This window comes from Nothobranchius furzeri, chromosome 6, assembly GCF_043380555.1.
Source record: "Nothobranchius furzeri strain GRZ-AD chromosome 6, NfurGRZ-RIMD1, whole genome shotgun sequence".
Taxonomy (NCBI): Eukaryota; Metazoa; Chordata; class Actinopteri; order Cyprinodontiformes; family Nothobranchiidae; genus Nothobranchius; species Nothobranchius furzeri.
Genome location: NC_091746.1, coordinates 35670489 through 35695121, shown reverse-complemented (window position 1 = coordinate 35695121; position 24633 = coordinate 35670489). Strand labels below are relative to the sequence as shown.

At 42.5% G+C, this 24633-nt stretch overlaps 2 protein-coding genes across 6 annotated transcripts in view; both read left to right on the top strand.

Annotated features, from left to right (window-relative positions):
- The window catches only part of helq (helicase, POLQ like), a 29475-nt gene extending 22800 nt beyond the window's left edge, over window positions 1–6675 (top strand). For 2 of the 5 annotated variants that reach the window (XM_070552156.1, XM_015974518.3), the window contains 3 exons: window positions 4347–4460; window positions 6058–6292; window positions 6501–6675. In XM_070552156.1, coding sequence (XP_070408257.1) covers window positions 4347–4460; window positions 6058–6292; window positions 6501–6514 — 363 coding nt within the window. In that variant the 3' untranslated portion in view covers window positions 6515–6675. The remainder of the gene's footprint in view (window positions 1–4346; window positions 4461–6057; window positions 6293–6500) is intronic. The other 3 variants (XR_001574119.3, XM_015974544.3, XM_015974527.3) reach the window with 3 other exon arrangements.
- A 16797-nt stretch (window positions 6676–23472) lies between these two features.
- Window positions 23473–24633, top strand: part of LOC107395259 (transcription factor 7-like 1-B) — a 32163-nt gene continuing 31002 nt past the window's right edge. Inside the window, exons 1-2 of the mRNA XM_015974598.3 lie at window positions 23473–23868; window positions 23949–24012. Of these exons, the coding sequence (XP_015830084.3) occupies window positions 23695–23868; window positions 23949–24012 (238 nt within the window). The 5' untranslated portion in view covers window positions 23473–23694. The remainder of the gene's footprint in view (window positions 23869–23948; window positions 24013–24633) is intronic.

The following is a 24633-nucleotide window of genomic DNA, read 5'->3' as shown; positions in this document are numbered from 1 at the left end:
GAAATATAATTACATATGACAACAATTGTTCAGCTCAATAGGCTCAGTTAGATTCTATTACTCTACACTATTCAACAAGAAATACATTCATGACAACAAGGATACATTTAGTTGTGTTTCTATACAGCATTGTGACACCTTGTATATCTGTAACACAATAAATAAATAAATAAATAAATAAATAAATAAATAAAATGTTCTATAACAAAATTCAACAAAATATAAATTCTGGTCCTTTGGTCCACCTTTGTAAAATAATTCCTCCCTAATCAGTTAGCTTTTATTTATTTTTATTTATCTATTTTTTTTTATTATTAAATGTTTGGTTAAGGGACGCATTGCTAATTCTATGGCGTTAGCTATAACGCCCCTGAGGACTTTGTACATCTAGGCCGTACCACCGTTAACTGGCGGTTTGAGCCGTTAACTCCTGGGAATCCCATATGCCCTACCGCCGTTAACTGGCGGTTTGAGCCGTTAACTCCTATATGCCCTACCACCGTTAACTGGTAGTTTGAGATGTTAACTCCTGGGATCTAACGTCTAGCAGCCCACTGCTGTCACCTCGGTTGCTGTAATTAGCTTTTTGAATTTAATAATTTACTGAATTTAATCTCATTCACTCACCAACGCGCTCCAACGGTTCCCTCCTACAGAGGATTGGTTCACTCTGTCGTCTCCACACAAATCTATAAGAATGGAATTAATTTGATAAGCTATTTAAGTTTCCTTTTTTTTTTAAGTTGCATCGTTAGCTTTTTCTCTTCTTTTTTCTTTACTCACCGCGTTGGTTCCAAGTTCCTAGCTCTTATTAGAAGGAGTCAAGTCCGCCTCTCCCTCTATCTATGCGGCACCCAAATCAGGGTTCTTCACGGCCTCGACCGTTGTTTTTTTTTCTCTCTCTCTCTCTCTCTAACCGCTCAGTCTTTGCTTTCTGTATCTGCGTGCTGCACAGCCGTTTGTCTCTCTCGCTCAGCTGCGTCGCACGGTTTTATTTCGCGGAGGCGGGACTTATTTCTCTCAGCCAATGAAATTTCAGATTCCCACCTGGACCAATAGTATACAGCTTTCCTCTTCTGTTTCTGTTAGTGATGTTCAAGATTCTTGTTTTAACCGATGTTTAATATTAAACTCGTTATTTTAGTTATTCACCCTTCCAATAATTCATTATGAAATTATCTATTAGTTAATTAGATATCTATTAATTAGTATTGTTAATTTCCTTAATTTATATTTTATATTTTATCTAAATTGAGGATGGATCATATTAGTAAGCCAATTAGTTAATACCTCATTAAGGTTCTAGCTTCTGGGTTACATGATCATTTGCTGTGAGAAGTTACACTTCTCCTTGAGATTAAGTTACAGATGTAGGTGGGTAGTAATCCAAACATGGCCTTACAAATGAAAGTGTACCAATGTCCCAACCTCCTGGTGGACAAAGAAGGCTATCCCACGGGAGAATACACTTCACAATGATGGGTCAGTGGTCTACAGTTAGTAATAAACCTCAGCGAGGCAAGATGAACCACATCAATTTTACCAAGACACTGTGCTGAAGCATTCACATACAGTAATAGACAAGAATAGACAGAAATATTGCAGTAACTAGTTGGTTATTTGCCTAAAAAAAACAGTCTATTTAAAAAAAGAAACCCAGTCTGAGTTGTTTCTTCACAAGATTATCTATATGGGGCTTAAAGGAGAGGGAGTCATCGAGCCAGACACCAAGGTCGTTGTATGTGTGGACCACCTCTATGATATTTCCCTCAACAGTGGTCACTGAGGGCATACTTAGGTCTTTTTTAGAGTTTGAAAACAACATTAGCTTAGTCTTGTCAGCACTGAAGACCAATTGTAACTGCAGATGTGTTTTTTGGACCTAATTAAAAGTTCTATGTAACAATTCAACAGCTTTAGTGGGGGATGTTCCAAAACAGTAAATGATTGTGTCATCATCATAAAAGTGCATATTAGCATCCGGCACATTTTGTCCTATTTCATTAAAATACATAATGAACAAGTGGGGTCCCAAGACTGAACCCTGTGGTACTCCCTTGTGGACACTCAAAAATTCAGAGGACAATGCATCACATTTAACGCATTGAGTTATGTCCTTCAAGTAGTCTGTGAAACAAAGAAGCTTTTGTTTTAAAACCACCTGGTCTACAGTGTTGAGGGCTTTTGACAGATCAATAAAAAGTGAGGCACAGTGCTGCTTTTTACTCAGAGCAACAAAAACAAGTGTTGCATTAATCACCTTTTGCAGTGATGGTGCTGTGCTTTTTTCTGAAACCTGATTGCAGACTTGAGAGAAGGTCGTTTGAATATTAAAAGTCTTTTAATTGTTCACTTACTCGGGTCTCTAGAAGTTTTGCCAGGACACACAGATTAGATATTGGTCTGTAATTTGTTAATACAGCTGGGTCACCACCTTTTAGTAAAGGAGACACAAAAGCAGACTTCTAAACTGATAGTATTTGTCTGTTTTTGATAGAAAGGTTTAAAAGAACTGTAAGAGGCTCTGCAATGAAATCAGCAGCCATTTTCAAAAAGTAGGGCTCTATCATGTCTGGACCAGATGTTTTCTGGGATCCAGAGTTCTAGTACTTTAACAAAGTTAAAAGAGGCATCGGGTAATTTGGGAATCTGTACAGGAGGACACGGGGTGTGTTCCAGTAGAAGTCAACACTGAACCAGATGAGATAAAATGCTTGTTAAAACAGTTTAAAACCTCAGTTTGATCATAAACTGGGATAGAGTCGTTTAGGACAAATGTTGGAAGAGCATGAGAAGTTAAGTTGACAGATAAAGACTTGATCACTTTCCAAAATTTCTGTGGATTATTTAGTTTCTCAGTTGTGGCAGATTTATTTCTTGGTTGCCTAAAGATAGCCCAGTCAGAGGGGAGATTCCCTTTTCTGGCTTTGACCCATGCCACATTACGCTGATGAATATTTGACAGTTCGGGGGAGAACCAGGGATTTTGATTCTGAGTTTCCTGAAGGGGGCATGCTTATTGACAATTTCCATGAAAGTCTCCTTGAAGAATGTCCATGCTAGCTCGACATCTGGTAACAAATCTATTTGCCTCCAGTTAACTAAAGACAAATCCTTATGATAAGCTTGTTCACTGAATTGTTTAAACTTTCTCTTGTAAATGATGCAGGATTTAGAATTAGGCATTTTAGTGCTCCTGCAAGTGGCAACAACACAATGATCACTCAAGTCATTGCAGAAAACGCCCAACGATGAGAATTTATGAGGAACATTTGTTAAAATTGAGTCAACCAAGGTGGGTTTATCAGGACTCTTAAGATTGGGTCTTGTGGGTTGGTTGACCAACTGGCTAAGATTTATGGAGTCACAGAAGCTTTTGAATTAATCTGAAACTGCATTTTGCCAGTTCCAGTTGAAATCTCCAGCCAATACAAGTTGACTATAATTTAATTTGGACAACAGATGCTTTAAGGACGATAATGCCTCCTTGGAAGCTGATGGAGGTCTGTAGCTCCCAGCAACAGTTATAGAAAGTGATTTGGCAATTTCCACATTTAAAGCCAAAAACTCCATTTGTTTACAGATTGACTCAGACAAGACTACTGATGCATTCAATCTTGATCTGATATAAATAGCTACATCCCCATCTTTGTTCGACCAGTCTATGGATAAACATTGTATCTGGCTATGTTGATATCCCCACTAGTTATGGGTTTAGTCAGCCAAGTTTCAGAAATGATTACAGTGTCTGCAGCTGTTGATTTAATCCAGATTCTGACAACGCCTATCTTTGGTAATAAGCTACGCACGTTCAGATGAATAATTTTGAGACCAGACAAATGTTGGAAATCAGCAGGAGTCTGTGTGCATTGCAGCTCAGGTCCAGGGTTTGGTTGCACATTTCCAGATAACAGTAAAAGTAAGATAATCATCAATCTGTGTTTCACTTGACATTTTGGCAGTAAGATTGTATAATACAAGAAAAGGTTTGAGGTTGGATACTTCTCCAAGCAGGTTTGACCATAAGTTAAAGATTTGAGTAAAGTCAGTTGGTGTAGTTTCAGTATGTCCAGGTAAGTGAGAATTAGTGCCGCAATAGTAAGTATTCCTCATTCTGAGCATGTTAATATGCTAAAAAGATGATATCCACTTAGTTTATTACATTTATTATTGGTGCTTTTAATAGTGGGGTCTCACTGGTGGTGGGTGCTATGAAGAGGAAGGTTTGGGTTGCTCTTTTAGTATAGCCTAATGGCCTCTGATCACATAAACACATCTGTTATGATCTAGTCTCTGATCTGTGAGGCTGATCCCAGGTCTGTTAAACTTCATGTGTTTGTGTTCAGGAGCTGGAGGAGTTCTGGCCATTCAAAGCTCTGCTGACGGAGCTAACCCGACGACTGACTTACTGCGTAAAGGCCGAGCTGATTCCTCTGATGGAGGTGTCGGGGGTCATGGAGGTCAGCCACACCCGTCATGTCTGGATGTTTATGCTGTGTGGCCAAAAGTTTTGAGGACACAATTTTTGGTTTTCACAGAGTTAGCTGCTTCAGTGTTTTTCATCTTTTAGTCAGTTGTTTCTGGCATGTATTGAAGTATAATCACTAAAACTTTGAAAGGCTTTGATTACATCTAGTTTAAGAGTTCAAGAGTCGGTGTTTGCAGTGTTGGCTCTTCCTCTGTAGTTGGCCCTGACACGCTTTCAATCAGCTTCTGGACCAGATCCTTTCCTTCCATAATCAGGGCCTGGAGTTAGTCACAGTTAGTGTGTTTTTGTTTGTCCACCTGCCTCTGGAGGGTTGATCACAAGTTCTCAACTGGATTAAGGTCTGAGGATTTTCCTGGTCATGGACCCAAAATTTCTGTTTTTAGCTTCATCGCTTTAGTCTTATGGCACGGTGCTCCATCATGCTTCACCAGGTTGTTTTTGGATGGTTGAATCAATTTCCCTCTGGGATTAATAAAGTATTTTTGAATTGAATTGAACTGAAGAAGTTCCAGTTGGATGTTTTGGTACATTTCTTTATTGATGACTGATGGGAGTGCTCACCTTATCTTCTGCAGACCATCCTTTCTCCAGATGCCTTAAACAACCAGAAAAGAGCTTCATGTTACCCCAGTCCTCTGCAGCCCACTCACTGTTGTTTCTGTAGTGGCTTCTTTCTGCCCTTCTTGACACCAGGACATCCTCCAGCAGTCTCCTCTCTGTGCTGCAGATGCACTCCCACCTGCTGCTGCTGTTCCTGAGCAGCTCTGCACTGGTGGCACCTCGATCCTGCAGCTGAATCCTCTTTAGGAGACGTCTCGGCTCTTGCTGGACTTTCTTGGAGCCCTGAAGCTTTCCTCACAACAACTAAACCTCTTCCCTTGAAGTTGTTGATGATCCCATAAATGGTTGATTTAGGTGAAATATTAGCAGCAACAACATCTTGCCTGAAGACCCTTTAAATGCAACACTGTCATCGCTGCACATGTTTCCTTGCAGGTCACCATGGTTACGAGGAAGAGCATTGATCTGAAGCTTCACCCTCCTTTTAATGTAGCCAGCCTGTATTTCTAACTCAGTCAGCCTGACATAGTGACCTCCAGCCTTGTGCTCATCCACATCCTCACCTGTGTTTACATGAAGATGTTTGAAATGATCTCAGCAGCTCCTTTTGTGGCAGCCATGAAAAGATGTGGAAATGGTTGATTTTTGGGGTGAAGTTCATTTTCATTGCAAAGAAGGACTCTGTAAGTCATCTTGATACAATTCTGGAGTTTATGCAAACTGCCATCATAAAAACTGAAGCAGCAAACTTATACTTGACCCCTGCACTTTTTACCATCCAAAAACAACATTACGCTATATTAAATTGACACTGGTTGAGCTCTAGGACCAAGCAGAAAACAACCATTTGTGTTGAAGCCTGTTTCCCATTAGAGCATACTCTAAAAAATACCCCCCCCCCCCCTAAAGTGAAAATTACATCCATGCTTTAACCAATATTAGTGTCTTTCTCATACATTTGGCCGTGGCTATAACTATCACTGTTAAATTCTTGGTTTTCCCTCTAGTCAAGAGCAAAGCAGCTGTACAACGCTGGCTACAAGACGCTGACTCACCTGGCTAACGCTGACCCTGCTGTCCTCTGCAGGACCATAGAAAACCTCTTCAAGAAGCAGGCCAACTTGATGGTGGCCTCGGCCAAAGTGAGTGTCATCAGAGGTCCTAGTTCTGTTTGCAGCTGCTGGGAGCAGATGGTTTCAGCTGAACACAGAAAATCCCAACAGGCCTCACAGGTTTTACTCGGTAGGAACACAGTTTGAGTCCAGTTCACTGTGATTTCGGATCTTCTCAGACATAGTCAGGATGTGGGCTGACAGGAAGCTGGATGGGACCCAGTCCTCAGAGTCCAGCTGTAGGTTCCTGTACACCAGATGTTTGCCGCTGCTCTGTAAAGCTGTGGTTACTACCCGTGGAGCTAAGCTGTCTGACAGGTGATGTTTCTGTGTTTCAGATGCTGCTGAATGAGAAAGCAGCTGTTCTGCAGGAGGAGGTGGATGAGCTGCTGATGCTGCCTGCAGACCTGCCACAGATTTAAACCCAAAACTTTATTTTTGTATTTTCTGTTGGTTCTAGCAGATGTTTTTATTTTAATTTGGTTATTTTATTAAAATAAATTACATTAAGAACTTGGTGTGTTGTAGTTTTCTGCTGGTAACTGACAAACACCTTCATAGTGACTTAGATCTACAGGACCTGTCTGCTGTTTTTCAACTTATTTAATCCTAAAATCTGCTGATTCCACCTGAGCCTTTCGTTTTAAAACAGCAGGAAATGCTTGTGCTTTACAACTAATATAACCCAGCGTCCAGTCACCTGGGCATGTCCTGACCCTCATTTGACTGAAATGATTTGAATTTTTTAAAACATCAGTGAATGGCGAGTCTTTGTAGAACAAAGCTGGGCAGATGTCAGCTTCTCTTTATGACAGATGTGAAGGAAAGTCAACAATTTTCATAAGTTTGTTGATATGATTTTTTTCTCCCATTATTGAAGTTGATTTCATAATGAGCCACCAGCCATTAGAACCACATGAGTGAGAAGTTACTGTTGGAGTTAGATTCAAAATAGACTGCAGAAAATAAAAGAAGAAAACCTTGTCTTAACCAAACAGTGGACTTCTCTGGACATTTCTTTCACACTGGAAACATGGCTGACATACAAACACATCAATATTCAAAATTCATCAAGCGCAAAAGCCAGCAATGCCGCCACCTAGTGGGGGCCGAGGGTGTTGTTTCTACTCAGGAAGTCCATCTGCCAGGACCTCAGAGAAGATCCTTCCTACGTGTCGTCTGAAATCTGGTTTTACTATGTTCATCAGGGGTGGCCTGGGACCAATATTCGGCCCTGGCATTTTTATGAGTCGTCGGCCCTCCCCTTTTTGGGGGGGGGGGGGGGGGGGGGGTTGCCGCCCACGGACTCGTCTCTAGGCCGAAATTGTTCATTTACTGAACAAGAGAAGCTTTGTTTTGTTTTCCAATTAAATTAATCTTTTTCATTTCGGATTGAATGAAAACACGGACCTTGATTTTTTAACAATATTTGGGCCTAACACCTGAGTGTTTGTAGAGGTAATTATTTAGACTTGTATAGTAATATTCTTGCTCCACAACAGTGGCTGATGCCACCACAGCTATTCTCTCTGCGTTCTGATGCAGATGATGTTTGCTTCAGGCCTCAGATGCATTTTAGAGCTTCTGCTTCATACAGCAAATAACTGTTTCAGAGGATTAAGTGTTAGTTTTGGTTCATTAGTCATTTTCCACTTAGCATGTGTATATTGTCCAGCTGGAAATGGAAGACTCCCAGAACAGCTTCAGGGAGTCAAGTTTTGTGATGCAACAAAAAATCTGCCCCAGTTTAGATGAAAAGTTGGACAATTATCTAGGATCTTGTTTCATGTTACTGAGAAATATTTTGAGTCCCTTTTGTTGCTGGAAGTGTCATGGTCTGCATCTCCCCTCATGTGTCTCCTTTGGGCCATTCCCATCTGTACCGGGTCGGCCCGGGCCGGGTAGCGTAGGTTGTTTACATATCTGGGTGGCCTGGTATTTTTCCGGGCCAACCAAGGCTCATTCTCAGCCCTCCTCTCGAGGGGGTCTGCTTCAGGCCGACCAGGGCCAACACACCCACTGCTGACAGCAAATTCACACCTTCCATTAGAGCAAGCCTCTGATTGGTGGGTAGAATCAGCCCACATGGGCTTAAGACAAGAATGCGTGGAATCAACCGGGCCAGGCTGGGGCCGACTGGGGCTACCCGGCCCGGGTCGACCCGGTACAGATGGGAATGGCCCATTTGTGTTCTTCATGTGTCTCCTGTTTGCAGCCCTCCAGAGCATTCCTCCCAGGTCCTGTGTCCTTGTAGCTCCAGCCTTTTTGTCCCCAGCTCCCTCCTGGTTTTCTTCATGTATCTTAGTCTCCACACCTGTGTGTGTGTGTGTGTGTGTGTGTGTGTGTGTGTGTGTGTGTGTGTGTGTGTGTGTGTGTGTGTGTGTGTGTGTGTGTGTGTGTGTGTGTGTGTGTGTGTGTCCGTCCCCAGTCAGGTCTGTTGTCCTCCCCTGCTCCTTTCTGCTACTCCTCTCAGTTATCGTTTTCACCTGTGCCAGTTCTCCACACACCTGCTCCTCGTCTCATCACTCCAGCCCCAGTGTATAAAACCCTGTCCTTGTCTCAATAGTATTGTGTCGGTCCATTGTGCTTCTGTCATTCTCTTCTCGTGTTATCGCTAGTGTTTCCAGTGCTTCCAGTGTTAGTCTCTAGTGTTTTTGGATCTCCAGCTCAGCTTTTTTTTTTGTGTGGATATTTTGGTTCTTTGGCTCCAGCCCTTTTGGATTTATTTTTGTTTTCATTCATCCTAAATAAAAGGATTTTACGTTATCTCCACTTCTGCCTCGTGTCGTCCTGCATTTTGGGTCCTAACCTCCTCCTTGCTCGTATCGTGACAGGAAGGATGACATCTGAATAGTGGGGTTCTGTCATTCTCACATCATTCAGTATTTAATTGACTCATTTATTTTTTTAGTTTACATTTATTCTGAATACACTTGAAACCCAAGGAGATCTATTTCTCCAACATCATCACTTCTCTGACGTGGCTGCATCTTCCGCTAGCCGTTAGCTGTCTCATTTCTGGGACAGGAAACCTTTTCCTGCTCACTTTATTTTCCACAGTCCAAGTCAAATCTTCCAAATGAAGCAGCATTTGATGGCTAAATGTGCGGGGGGGGGGGGGGGGGGACCCAGGAGAGCAAAGATAAAGGAGACATTCTGATGTAGCTCATCTAATATGATCTTATCCAGGGCCCAGGCAAGGCTGGCCTGCTGTGGTCCACCCCTGAAACCAGGATGGAGATTGGGTGCAGGTGATTGAAGTAGTTCTCCTTTTCCAGCGTTTTTTCTTTGCTAGGTCCTGTCGTAGTTGCATCTAGGGGGGCCTTCACTCGAGGTGGGTGTGTCTGAATGAATGAGAATGATTTCAGGCATAGAGTAATACATTTAGTTAATAGGATTAATGATCAAGAAATGATGAAAAATTGAATTTCTATGACACTGATTTAGTAGTAACTCCAGCTAGGATCTAACTGAAGTAACTAACTCATATTTAACTAGTGGCCTGCTTAGTTACAGCTACCATTACAAATGGTTCCCTTCCTGATCTTTTGAAAATCAAAGTAAACAATTGCATGTTCCATCCAGAACCATCTATTCCTCAGTAGGGCCATAATCTCCAGCAGTCCCCAGTCAAGAGGCAGGGGACATCCTGGACAAATTCCCAGTCCATCACAAGGACACACAGACCACTTGTCACACATTTGCACCTAGAGATGGGTTGGGGTTCTCCAACCTGATCACAGCTGGGGTTACGTCAATCTGAGTTTCCGCCTCAGGGTTTGTTTTGGCTCCACCCAGCTGCAAGTTGGAACCCCCCACTCACAAAAAATATGTGTCCTTGTTTCAAACTCTCCTCCAATGTACCGTGCAAGCACTGAAAGGGAACTACAGCAACTGTGAAAGGAGTAATCTCTCCTAGGGCACCATATTGGGATGCATTCTTACTGTAATCTATTATGTTTTCATAGAGAGCAAGTCCAGTTGTACCAGAATTCTGCAACCTTCATTTTTGTTGATTGACAGGAGATCAAAAGCAACTCGTGTGTGTGTGTGGTTAGTAGCTGCTAATTTCTGCTTATAATGTTGTGTAATAAAGCTTTCAGTGTTATCCATTAACCTGACAGCCACACAAGCTTGAATTTAAACAAGCTGGTGAGCTTCCTAACCTCTGTAGTCAACATTCAACTCTACAAAGGATCCGCAAAGTTACAAAAGTCTAATAATCCCAAAGGAGAACATAGGAGGACACTTTATGGATGTTGCGCTTTTAGCTCCATGTGCTTGTCCTGCAGCTGTTCTCCTGCAGCACAGCTGTCTATGACTTCACTCTGCAGCCATTTCATTCACACAGAGCAGCAGTTATCATCCAAAGTGCTGGTCAGAGTGATAAAGTGGTGAGCTACAGAAGCACAAACCCCCAGAAACACAATTTGTAGTTACATCTACAATATAGCTATCTGAACCCTGGCTGATTCTGTAAGTATATTATTATTAGGGTTCCTAGCCCAAAGGGCTTTAGGTTTATTGAGAGACATCACAATAACCAAAAATTTACCAAAATAAATTTTAAATGTTATAAATTAATCTGTAGTTTCATGAATGAAAAAAGTATCTGGTCCCTTTGCACAACATGTTTTAGTACTTTGTGGTAAAACCTTTGTTGGTAATCAAAGAGGTCAGATGCGTCTGAAGTTGGCCACACCTCAGGGAGTTTATTCCAGGTCCTCTCCAATATTTTTAAGATGGAGGTCATCTTCCCCAGCATCTTCCTTTCACACGTCTCCTCAACTGTATCCAGTGGGCAGCTCAGAACCAAACTAGCCTTGTTAACTAGCTTGTTCAGTCTCTTCTTGTCTCGGTCAGAGCTGCCTGCACCCCAACAGACCACAGCAGAGTGGATAACAGAGCCAATAACAGAATGATAAAAGGATTTTAACATCTGGGAATTAACTCCAAAGGACCTCAGCCTCCTCATAAATTGGAGGTGGCTTTGGCCCTTCTTATACAGAGCATCTGTGTTGTTGGATATATATATATATATATATATATATATATATATATACACCTTGTGAATCATGTGGAGAATTACCGACCTATCTCTCTCCTCCCTTTATACACTTCTCGTGCATCTGGCCGAGGTGGTGGAACGGGCATGTTAATTTCCAACAAATGGATATACAGTCAGTTGCTACCCATCACTAAATACAACTCATTTGAATACCATGCCATCCAGGTAACTGTACCGAAAAAATTATTATTTTGGGTTGTCATGTATCGCCAACCAATCTGGGTGATGTGATTGATGAACACTTGACCTTTAAAGATCACGTTGCCTCTGTTACTCGTTCATGCCGCTTTGCGCTGTATAACATACGAAAGATCAGACCATACCTAACACAACATGCCACCCTGCTCCTGGTGCAATCTACTGTCATTTCCCGCCTCAATTACTGCAATGCCCTTCTAACTGGTCTTCCAGGCTGTACTGTGAGACCTCTTCAAATGGTCCAGAATGCAGTGGCGCGTGTGGTCTTCATTCAGCCTAAAAGAGCAGAAGAAGAAGAAGAAAATATCATTTCTATAGCGCCTCTCAAGATAAAAATCATGAGGAGCTTCACAAAAACAAAAACAAAAATGTAAAAATATAAAAACGCATTTAGAAAATGTTTAAAAATATATTTGAAATTAGCAAAAATAGACAATTGGGATTTAAAAGAAAAAAATTTTAAGAAAGAGAGAGAGTGAACAGGAAAGAGGGAAATCAGTGGTTCCTGAGGAAGGTGGAATAGGTGGGGAGAGCAGAATAAGGAGAGGGTGGTTGAAGAAGGTCATACAAAAGCCAACTTGAACAAGTGAGTCTTCAGCTGCTTTTTGAAGGAGTCCACTGATCTCAGGCTCAGGGGGAGAGAGTTCCAGAGTCTGGGGGCCACAGCAGCAAATGATCTGTCACCTTTGGTCTTTAGCCTGGTGCTGCACAAGCAGTAGGCTTTGATCACTGGACCTCAGTGACCTGCTGGCGGTGTAGGGACTAAGAAGATTGCCAATGTAAGATGGTGCTTGTCCATGTAAGGCCCTATAGACCAGAACCAGGATCTTGAAATGAACCCTGAAGTTGACTGGCAGCCAGTGAAGCTGGAGGAGAAGCGGGGTGATGTGGGTGTGTTTGGAGGACTTGGTCAGAAGCCAACACATGCATTCTGAACCACCTGTAGACAGTTCAGGGAGGTTCTGCTCAGACACGTGAAAAGAGAGTTACAGTAGTCTAAGCGTGAGGAGATGAAGGTGTGGAGAACTGTCTCAAGTTCAGAGCGAGACAGAATGGGACTCAGCTTAGCAATGTTCCTGAGATGGAAGAAGGAAGAGCGAACAAGAGAACTGACATGAGAATCCAGGGTGAGAGCTGGGTCAAAGGTCACGCCAAGATTCCTGACAGAAGGTTTGGTGTGGGAAGCAAGCTGACCAAGAGAGTCTCTGACTTTGGGGACCAACTTGTCTGGGGCACAGATGAGGATCTCAGTCTTATCTTCATTCAGCTGAAGAAAGCTCCCAGCCATCCAGGTTTTGATAGAGTCTAAGCAGGTGTGTAACAGCTGCAGCTTAGACATCTCATGGGGCTTAAAGGAGATGTACAGTTGGATGTCATCTGCATAAAGATGGTAGGAGATTCCTTTGAAGGAGTTCAGGATATGCTGAAGAGGAAGCAGATAGAGGAGGAAGAGCAGAGGCCCCAGCACAGAACCTTGTGGGACACCATGGGTAAGAGTGGTGGTGGAGGACCTAAACTTGGAGACGGCCACAGAAAAGGAGCGTTCAGAGAGATAAGAGGAGAACCACTCCAGAGCAGATCCTGATAGGCCTACCCAGTCTCTCAGCCTCTCCAGTAGCAGGTGATGGTCAACAGTGTCAAAGGCTGCAGTCAGGTCCAGCAGGACCAGAACAGAACAGTCCCCTGCATCACTGTGAGTCAGAAGTCATTAGAGACCCTAAGAAGAGCTGTTTCAGTAGAATGAGCTCCACGAAAACCTGACTGGAAGCTATCATTGATGTTATGTTCATCAAGAGCAGCTGTGAGTTGTTTAGCCACAACCTTTTCCAAGATCTTGGAGATGAACGGAAGTTTAGAGATGGGTCTGAAGCTGCTATGGAGAGAGGGGTCGCGACTCGATTTTTAAGAAGCGGGTGGATTACAGCGTTCTTAAAGTAAGCAGGGACCTGACCAAAAATCAGAGAAGCATTAATTATAGAGAGCACGCTGGGACCGATGGACTGAAAAGCACTTTTAAACAAAGATGAGGGTAAGATGTCGAGGGGGCATGCAGAGGTCTTCATAGAGTTAACTAGTTTGGTTAACTCGGGCAAAGAAACAGGAGCAAAGCTATCTAGGATGATGGTCCTGGTTGGAGTTGGGAGAGGTGGCGATAAGGCTGAAGGAGAGATGCTAGATCTGACCTTATTGACTTTGTCCACAAAGAAAGACAGAAAGTTCTCACAGTCTGCAACAGAGTGGATGGAGGCTGTAGGAGAGGCAGGAGAGACGATGCTGCTGATGGTGTTAAACAGCACCTTGGGGTTCCCTTTGCTCTGGGACACCAGGTTGGAGAAATAGGAAACCCTGGCATCTCTGACTGCAGACTTAAAGGATGACAGAAGATCCTTTAGGTGCAGCAGATGGACGTGGAGATGGGTTTTCTTCCACAAGAGCTCAATTTTTCTGCATTGGCGTTTCAGGCTGCGAAGGCTGTCATTAAACCAGGGAGTAGGGTTCACTGCAGGAACTGATCTGGTTCTGACAGGACAGATGTTGTCCAGAATGGAGAGGTAGTGCTCGTTAAACTGAGAAGTTAAGGAATCTGGGTTGTTGTCAGAAGAACAGGGTGGATCAAAAGCAGCAGAAAAATTGCTAGCTGTGCTCTCATTAAGAAAACAAGAACTAACCATACGGCGAGCAGGAGGTGGGGACGTAGAAACTGACAAGTTAAAGAAAATGCAATGGTGATCTGAAATATAAACGTCCTCAGGACAAACACTGTCAGCATTTAGACTCAGGGTAAAAGCAAGGTCTAGAGTGTGCCCCCTGGTGTGTGCGGGGCCAAAAAACATGCTGGGTAAAGCTGAAGGAGTCCATAAGGCTGGAGAAATTCATGGCAAAGAGATCGGAGGGATCATCAACGTGGATGTTAAAGTCACCAACAATCACCAGTCTGGACAGCTTCACAGTGGAAGATAGAAAGTCACTAAACTCCAGAAGGAAAGAACGGTTTGGACCAGGTGGACGATAGACCACAGCACAGTAGAATGGGTCCTTACGCCCGACTTTAATCAGCTGCAGTTCAAAGGAAGCAGTGACCAGAGGTTGTAGAGCTACGTACATGGAAGATGGTCTCTGAAAACAACAGCTAGGCCTCCACCACCACCAGAACCCCGGGGCTGGCTAAGAAAAGAATAACCACTCGGGCAAAGTTCAATCAGAGCAGAATAATCAGATGTTTGCTGCCAAACTTCAGTCAGAAACAGAAAATTCAGGCTTTTAGAGAGAAATAGATCATTGAGCAGGAAGGACTTATTGTTAACAGAGCGGGTATTTAATAGAGCCATGCTGAGTGAGGAGGAGGAATCAGAAACTACAGAAACAGCTGGAGTTAGTGGATGTAAATTAGCAGGGTTAGATCCACGGTGTTTATAAAAACCACTTATGGAGGGAACAGGAGGAGAAACCACTCAGGAATGAGGATAAACCGACCTTAAAAAACTTGGACGTATGAACCGCGTCCCAACGCGGCCTGGTGGGAATGCGGAAGTGGCGCTCAGGTCACCAAACAAAGGACAAGAAGATAGAAGATTGCGCCGATGTTTACCAGATAAACCACGTTTTAAGAGAAGTCTTATTCTCACCTGGATTCCTGCTCGTTTACCTCTTTTCCTTTGATGTTTTCCCGGGACCCGATAAACATGGCCGGAGGCGGGCAGCTCGGGACTGTCGATTGGTTCCGGGCCAGTGCGCCACTCAGGTAATCAAACAGGTTGGTACGTCCTTGGTGCATCTTGGGCGATCGTGAACGAACGGAAGGACAAAAGAGTCTGGCGATCATAGGAGATGGTAGCAGGGACACTACTGAAGAGGATCGCAGACAGGAGCAAGGTGGAAAAGAGGAGGTTAGTGGAGAAAAGTTTCAAAAAGTGGCCGGTGACTGCGGCTAAGCCAAGCACAGGCGCCATCTTGTTGCTGACCGGAAGTGAAGCACACATCAACCCCTCTGTTCATTGAGCTCCACTGGCTACCGCTAGCAGCACACATCAAATTCAAATAGCTAACACTAGCATACAAAGTCAGAGATGGTATGGCTCCCATCTACCTGAATCCTCTTGCAAAGGCTCACGTCTCGGCCCGGCCGCTCTGGTCATCACAGGATTGTCGGCTAGCAGTGCCTACACCACGCTCAGGACAATCCACACTCTTCTCATGCATCGTTCCACAAATGTGGAATGACCTGCCAAGCACTACCAGAACAGGAGCTTCCTTTTCAATTTTCAAGAAACTCCTGAAGACCCTGCTCTTCAGAGAGCATATTCTTAACTAGCACCCTCCCTGCACCCGTCCCCCCTCTACCGTCCACTCCTTGTTCCCTCCTCTCCATGATTGATGTTAAGTTGTTGTTATTGTTGTTTTTTAGCCTCAAGGGCAACATGCCGATTATCCCTTGTAAGTCGCTTTGGACAAAAGCATCTGCTAAATACATAAACAGAAACATATACATATATACATATATATATATATATATATATATATATATATATATATATATATATATATATATATATACATATATAAAGATAGAGAGATAGATAGAGAGATAGATAGATAGATAGATAGATAGATAGATAGATAGATAGATAGATAGATAGATAGATAGATAGATAGATAGATAGATAGATAGATAGATAGATAGATAGATAGATAGATAGATAGATAGATAGATAGATAGATGATAGATAGATAGATAGATAGATAGATAGATAGATAGATAGATAGATAGATAGATAGATAGATAGATAGATAGATAGATAGATAGATAGATAGATAGATAGATGATAGATAGATAGATAGATAGATGATAGATGATAGATAGATAGATAGATAGATAGATAGATAGATAGATAGATAGATAGATAGATAGATAGATAGATAGATAGATAGATAGATAGATAGATAGATAGATAGATAGATAGATAGATAGATAGATAGATGATAGATAGATAGATAGATAGATAGATAGATAGATAGATAGATAGATAGATAGATAGATAGATAGATAGATAGATAGATAGATAGATAGATAGATAGATAGATAGATAGATAGATAGATAGATAGATAGATAGATAGATAGATAGATGATTTCATACTGGACAGAAACGGCTGTTTTTCGTTGACACATACAGATGAACAGACCAAAGATCAGAGCAGCCGCAGCCATACTGAGTGTTTTAGCTGTTTCCACACAAGAGTGGGGTTAAATTCCTCCACAGCAGAGTCAGAGCTCACAGCTCCAGCTTTTAGCTGCTTAGGTGATTTAACAAGCTGTGTAATATGGTGGTTTGCACTCTGATTCCACATGTGGTCTTTGACATGGTTTGGTAAAAAAAAATGGCATCATATGACATGGCGTGTGTTTATTTGAGGTTTCTCTAGTGTTGGCATAAGAATGCTGACATTTTACTAAACTAGAACGCAAACATGAGCGTGTTGTACCACTTCATGAAAGGAAAAGCTACTTTCATCCTCATTAACATCATCTGACTCCACTTATAACCTGATTGTGCCAGTGAACAGTAGTTTAGTTTAGGCTTTTAGCACGAATAAGTGTTCTTTGTGCTCTCATTGGTGGAGAGAATCAGCACATCTGGATTGTCGACCACACCCCACCATCTCTGATTTCATTTCTACCATTAAAAGCAGGAAAAGGAGGTTACAACCTGAAAATAACAAATGTTCACAGTTGGTTTACAAGGTCTGGCCTCTGCAACTCAAAAATTCCATCCTGCTCCTGACGGGCCTTAGCAGTCCTGTCAGAGAGATTGAGGAAAAGTAACATAAGTTCTGCACACACTGAAACAGTCATTGTGCCCTGGTGCCTCTCTCTCTCTCTCTCTCTCTCTCACACACACACACACACACACACACACACACACACACACACACACACACACACACACACACACACACACACACACACACACACACACACACACACACAGCAGGAGGGGATTACAGAAAGGGTTCAGTGTTCGGCTCAGTTCCAGACTGGAGATTCTTTAACCTGAGGGAGAGAGGGAGGATTCACATCACTGTTCAGTCAAAACCGCTGAACTCACCTCGCACTGAAGGACGTAGCAACCCAGATGACTGGGCTTGTTTTTTAGACAAAACACTCTGAGCTCTGTGCACTCTTAGGTGTGAGTGGAGATGGGGAGGAAATCCCTCCTTTGTTTCCAAGGAAACCAAGTTTGTGAGTGTGATGCTGGAGAACAGAGGATGGTGCAAACATCTGGATGGAAACCTGGTGCTGAGACTCACAGTTGTGAGAAACCAAACCAATCAGACAGAAATAGTCAAGGGAGAGTCCTGTCATTTATGTGATTATTTTCTTTTGACATAAAACACTTTACTGGGTAAAAATCTAAAACAGATGTTTCCCAAGTGCATTACAGTTTTTCTCAATTGCTAAAGCATGATTCCTGAAACCTTGCTCCCTTTTCTCAAAACATTAAACACAAAACCTCAGCTTCAAGCACGGTTTACAAAACCTCTCATTCCTCTTGCAAAATCAAACTTTTGCCTCAAAACAGTTTCAGCTGTGCTCAAAATCAAACACTACCCTCAAATCATAAACAAATTACTCAAAATTACATACACCATCAAGCAGTCAGTAAACAATACACCAAAAAATAGAAAGCACAATGTTCAGGGCCATACAATTTGTTTATTGTACCATGAAGAACCTGCAGTCCATTGTGCTACAGTGTACAATGACAGTGAAAAAATACATAAAATGAAAAACATCAAAGGACTAAACATGTTATCAACGGGCTTCTTCTTGTCTGCGGGCTGGGTCAGGCCACAGCACTTCATCGACATCACATGCAATATTTTCCCTCCTGAGGCTCAAATTGGGTTGCACTCTAAGTCCTGCTTCCCTCTTTGTCAGCCCATGGACAACAACACGGTCTATGACTGTTGCTCAGATTTCATTGGATATTTCCACTCTTTGTCTTGCTCTTCCTCTTCATCCTCCTCTTTCTCTTTCTTGCCCTCCTCCTCATCCCCCACCTTGCATACACACCCGTCCTTGTCCTCTCACATGAATTCTTCTATCCATTGTCACACTTTCTCATTCCCACCTTCAACAACCTGTTTGCTCTCTGAACTTGCTTATATTGGCTGCACAGTGGCGCAGTGGTTAGAGCTGTTGTCTTGCAGCAAGAAGGTCCTGGGTTCGCTTCCTGGCCTGAGATCTTTCTGCATGGAGTCTGCATGTTCTTCCTGTGCATGCGTGGGTTCTCTCCGGGTGCTCCGGCTTCCTCCCACAGTCCAAAAACATGACTGTTAGATTAACTGGTATGTCTAAATTGTCCTTAGGTGTGCGTGTGTGTGTCTCTGTGTTGCCCTGTGATGGACTGGCTCTCTGTCCAGGGTGTACCCTGCCTAATTACCCACTGACCGCTGGAGATAGGCACCAGCACCCCGCAACCCTACATGGACAAAGCAGGTTCAGAAGATGGATGGATGGAACTTGCTTATATTGGTTGTCACATCGTTTGAAACAAGTGAAATCTATTTTGACTGATTGAGTTCAATCAATGACATTTGTGCTCTTTTTATGGGTAAATGTGTGCCACTTGTGTTTACCGTTATGGATGACATGATGTACATTAGGCTGTCATGGTCTGTGTCTGTGTCTCTTTGTGTTCCTCTGGTGTCCCCTGGTCTTCAGCCCTCCAGACATTCCCTCTCAGGTCCTGTGTTCCTTCAGTCTCCCCACCCTAATTTCCATAGGTCTATTATTCCAGTTGTGTGTGTGTGTGTGTGTGTGTGTGTGTGTGTGTGTGTGTGTGTGTGTGTGTGTGTGTGTGTGTGTGTGTGTGTGTGTGTGTGTTTATTTCCTCCTCCAGCTAGGTGTGTGTGTGTGTGTGTGTGTGTGTGTGTGTGTGTGTGTGTGTTTATTTCCTCCTCCAGCTAGGTGTGTGTGTGTGTGTGTGTGTGTGTGTGTGTGTGTGTGTGTGTGTGTGTGTGTGTGTGTGTGTGTGTGTGTGTGTGTGTGTGTGTGTGTGTGTGTGTGTGTGTGTGTATTTCCTCCTCCAGCTAGGTGTGTGTGTGTGTGTGTGTGTGTTGATGTCCTCCTCCAGCTAGGTGTGTGTGTGTGTGTGTGTGTGTGTGTGTGTGTGTGTGTGTGTGTGTGTGTGTGTGTGTGTGTGTGAGTGTGTGTGTGTGTGTGTGTGTGTGTGTTTATTTCCTCCTCCAGCTAGGTGTGTGTGTGTGTGTGTGTGTGTGTGTGTGTGTGTGTGTGTGTGTGTGTGTGTGTGTGTGTTTATTTCCTCCTCCAGCTAGGTGTGGGTGTGGGTGTGGGTGTGTGTGTGTGTGTGTGTGTGTGTGTGTGTGTGTGTGTGTGTGTGTGTGTGTGTGTGTGTGTGTTTATTTCCTCCTCCAGCTAGGTGTGTGTGTGTGTGTTTAGGTCTGGTGTCCTCTCCTGCTCCTCCTCCCTGATTAGTTATCACTTTACAATGCTAAGAATGGGTGCAGGCAGAAGCATAAGCTTATAAGACTTTCACCTGGTTCTCTCCCCTCACACCTGCAGCTCATCATCCCCCCATAATGCCCCAGTGTATTTAAGCCCTGTCTTGTCTCAGTGTCTTGTCGGTCCATTGTTGTTTGTTGTCAGCGTTTGTTTGTGCTGTAGTTGAGCTTTGTGTCTCTAGTCTTTAGTGCTCTATGTGAGCTTTGGGTGTCCTGTGTTCCAGGACTTTTGGATTTTTGGCTCTCTGCCTGTGGATTTATTTTTGTTTCGTCCTGCCAAATATAAGGATTTTTACTTTTTACCAACTCCTGCCTCTTGTCGTCTGGGTAATCTGCACTTTGGGTTCTAAACATCCCCGCAACGTGACATAGAGTGCAGAATGTGTTTTAAGAACGAGAATGCGTTTAGAGTTTTGCTAAACCGTGTGAAATGGTTTAAGGTTTTGACAACAGGCTCAACAGTTAGCTTAATGAGTTCAAGCAACTGAGATCTTTCTTCAGTCAATGGATTTTAGTGTTTTAGCAATTGAGAAAAACTGTAACTACACCCAGACTAAAGTTCATGCCTTTGCTCCCCAGGTGATCTGTGAAACAATGGCTGCTTACATCATGCCAGCATTATAACAGAAACTAATTCTGCTCCAAAACAAGTACCAACATTAAATAATTCCAGCTTCAGATGAAGAACATTTGATACAGAGCATGATTCGTTTTGGTCTGACATCATTCCCAGATCCCAGCTCCGACTTTCAAGGAAACTCGAATGCAACAGAAGTCCAGCTCTTTTTGTTCAGCTCGTCCTCTCACCAATTACATTTCATTAATGGGATTACAGTTTGCTGCCAGATATGGTTTCAGTTTTAGCAACATAATGAGGAACTGCAGGAGCAGCAGAACATCCCAATTTGATTTAAAATAGAGCAACTTTTATTCCTTTTTCCACTGGAAGCTAGAACAAATATATCAAAAGCTTTATTCTGTTTTTAAAAGAGAAGAGAAAGTAAATAGCAATAAACACAACCTGTGTGTCATTAGCACGATATTCATAACAACATAGAAAATGCATTTGATTAGAAAATTAGTCACCAACCTTTTTATGGATACTGAGCTACACGAAGGGCAACCAGGTGATACAAAAGTGACCTTTGAGCTAGAGTAGATCAGAATTCAATTAAACGTCCTGTATAATAAACATAATTTATCATTATTAAAGTATAATTGAATCTTTATTAATGAACTGGTGATTATAAAAGATGGCAGTAGCAATTTTTTATTTTACTTTAGACTGGCCAGGAATGACGTGTGGGCACCCTAAATGGTTCAGGATTAGAAATTTGTTGAATTTGGTGTTTTACTGATTATTGTACAGGTGTTTGAATTTCATGTTTACATGTGAGCATCGTTCTTTTAAATGAATATTAATATTAGTGCTCCTCCTCCTACTACTATTACCACTAATAATAATAATATATCAGAAGCTGATAAATTAATTTTGATATTACAAATGTTCTGAAGATAAAAATTATGATGTAAATAAACAAACAACCAGAGTTATTAACACTTAGGGCATTTGCTCAAGGGGAGAAAACTTGCTCCCATTTATAGTCTTGGTATTTATTAAAGAGCAAATTGATTGGAATTGTGCATATTAATGAACTTCTATAAATTATTGATGTGATGTTAGTGAAGCAAGCAAATTTTATGAAGGAGAAAACAAACACACAGAAACACAGAGGGAGGGTTGGGAGGTAATTCATCCTAACTGCTGCCAGCCTGCTCTCCACAGGGGGCCACAATTGAGATGCAAGTGGGAGCTGTAATGAGCATGCCTATGCTCTTTGTGCTGCAGCAGGACAAATTGTTACCCTGCTGCACTCGAATGCTAGCCTGGCAAGCCAGACTAAATAAATATATTATTTAAACTAATCAAACTTTGCAAAGCAAGAATTTGATCTGGTTCACTAGCTACTCGAATGCAGCACATAGAGCAGAAGGCAAACCCTGATCCATCTTGTCCCGCTCCAGCTCTTCAGTCTGAAATCTATGTGACTAGAGGCAGATTTAACACATCATTTAACCCATTCAGACTGAACTGTGATGATATTCAGTTGATGGAAATCTGTTTATATCTGTATGACTATGCATGTAACAAATACACTTGTTTACATGGCAGGATTTCTCAGTTGCAGGGTGATGGACCCCCATGGGTCAATTTACTGAAAATAAATCTGGATTATCCAACACACTCGAACCCTGGTGTGTTTTAGAGATGTCTATTTGAGACTTCATGCAGGGATTTTCCAGTCAAACCCAGTGACTGTAGAAAAAGGTCAAACCCTAATAAAATACCTGAAGAATCAGAAGGACGAGTAGAATTCACAACTTATTTCAGGATCGTTTGTAGTGGATGACTGACTGAAGGGGAGAGCTGATGAAAGCCCCTGCCCCTTCTGACCTGTTGTTCCAGTCCTCGAATGCCTGTTGATACGGAGGAAGGCTGCTCTTGGCATTGATACAAACACAAGTGTCCTCAGTAAACATGGCCTTTTCTTCTCAACCTGATGTAAAAGCAACATCTTATGCATTGTTCCATGCCTTGTTGGCGCTCCAGACAGACACAACCTGCTCCTCCCTCACAGCTTTGAGAGAACATTCTTCTGCAAAAAAAATCTCTTCCAGCAACTGCTGAAATTGACTGAACCAAATTAGCTGCACATTTTTCTGAGAATATGTTTAAAATGGTTTATTTGAATGAAATTCGTTTTGCAGTGTGGATATTTTTCAAACAATAAACAATTGCATTGTTGAACTTTGGGTCACGAGCTGAGAAGAGTGTGTAACTGCTCCTTTAAACAATAAAAGTATCTTTATATCTAAACTCCTCCCCGCCTTTTTTTTTTTTGCCTCTGCCAACAAATAGGAGCAACCTGTTGTTCCTGATCTTGAATCAGTTCAGCTGACTGTTGTGGTGGGCTGGGCCTGTGCCCCGCTGCCTTGCCGAACTGATCCCAGGTCTGTGAAGACGCGTGCTTTTCCTCCCTCCTCGCTGTGTTCCCACAGTGTAGCCCCCGCAGCCTTTTCCCTCAGCCTCAGACACCGTCGAGCCTGGTTGTTGTTTCTCACGCCTCCACACCCCAAAGCCACCAGAAACAAGTCACCTCCGTGCCATGCGGAAACACCCGTTTTAATATCACCTTTTGTGGGAATTATGATCTTTCCAAATCGGACTAACGATGCAGGAATCCGCTCGAAATCAGCCTCGACTTTTCCCTCTGGAGTAACTGTGCAGAAGTGGACGTGAACTTTTCTGGACTGCGTTCGGTATGTTAGAGGCGCTACGTTTATGATTGGACGTTTTCTTCACATTTTTAAACGTTTTGGAGTGTTTTATGTCAATGCTGCATACTTTATGGATTGTTTTCTAAGTGACAAAAAAGACAACGAAGGGATTTTTTTCACATCTCAGGAATTCGACACCAGAACTGAAGTGTCCGTGAACGTTGCAGGTTGCTAGCTAGCTTGTTAGCTATTTTGGGGGGTTGATTTTTTATGCTTTCTTACCGAAACAACAAACAAACGATACCCACCTACGTAATAAACCGAGCTCTGGAGAATATATAGCGCAGTGCACTTAAACTTAAGACTTTCTCTCAGCTTTTACAGTCTTCTGGGTTGTTTGTACATAGTGTAAACTCGGTCTAACTCAGCCTGAGCTGTTAGCCTTTGTAGCTAACGTCCAAACATGCCGCAACTGAGTAGAGACGGGGACGACCTGGGAGCAAACGATGAGCTGATCGCCTTTAAAGACGAAGGGGAGCAGGAGGAGAAGCGGAACGTGTCCGCCGAGCGGGACCTGGACGATGTTAAGTCGTCTCTAGTTAACGAGTCAGAGACCAACAGCAGCTCTGACTCGGAGGTGAGTGAAGTGTGATCAGATCATGTGCAGGAAGATGGTTCGTTGGCCCGGTTGTGTGACTTTGCTGTGTTTGTTTCCAGGCAGACAGACGCCTCCGAACTCCCACAGATGTGGAGAGAAGTAGAGTCAGACAGTTGGAGGAAGGTAGGGTTGTGTTTGTGTGACTCAACCAAAGCTATCAGTAAATATCTGGTTATGATTAATACACTTAATCAAGTCCACGTTTTTGACAATAAACTCGCGGTTCACTGGCCTTACCGTCTCAATTGGATGACATCAGTGTGTTTTTGTTCGTGTTTTCCTGTGCTGTTTCATAGACAGTTACAGTATTTATCAGTGGGTAGTTAAACCTAGATTATTTAGGCTGGGATTTTCCACTTACCCTGGCTTAATCTTCTCTTCAGTTAAACACTTGTTTTTTTCATCCCTTTTTAAAATGATATGCTTAACAAATTAAAAGTTGTTTATACACTAAATCTAAGTTATTGAGATGACCAATCTATTGTGACTTTCATAAACTAAACTGACTGGTGCAGTCACAATGACAGCAGTAGTGCATTTATAATATAGCCTCTGCAATTGTACCTAAATATTAAATGTCAAATTGTTAAAATACCTCAGCTGGGTCAGAAAGTGGCAAGACTCATGATCTCATCCATGCCTGATAAGACAGCTTATACATAGTAATTATTAACATATATTAGTTATGTCAGTCCACAAATGAAGTTGAGTGATGAATGTAGTGATCTTTTACTTTACTGCACT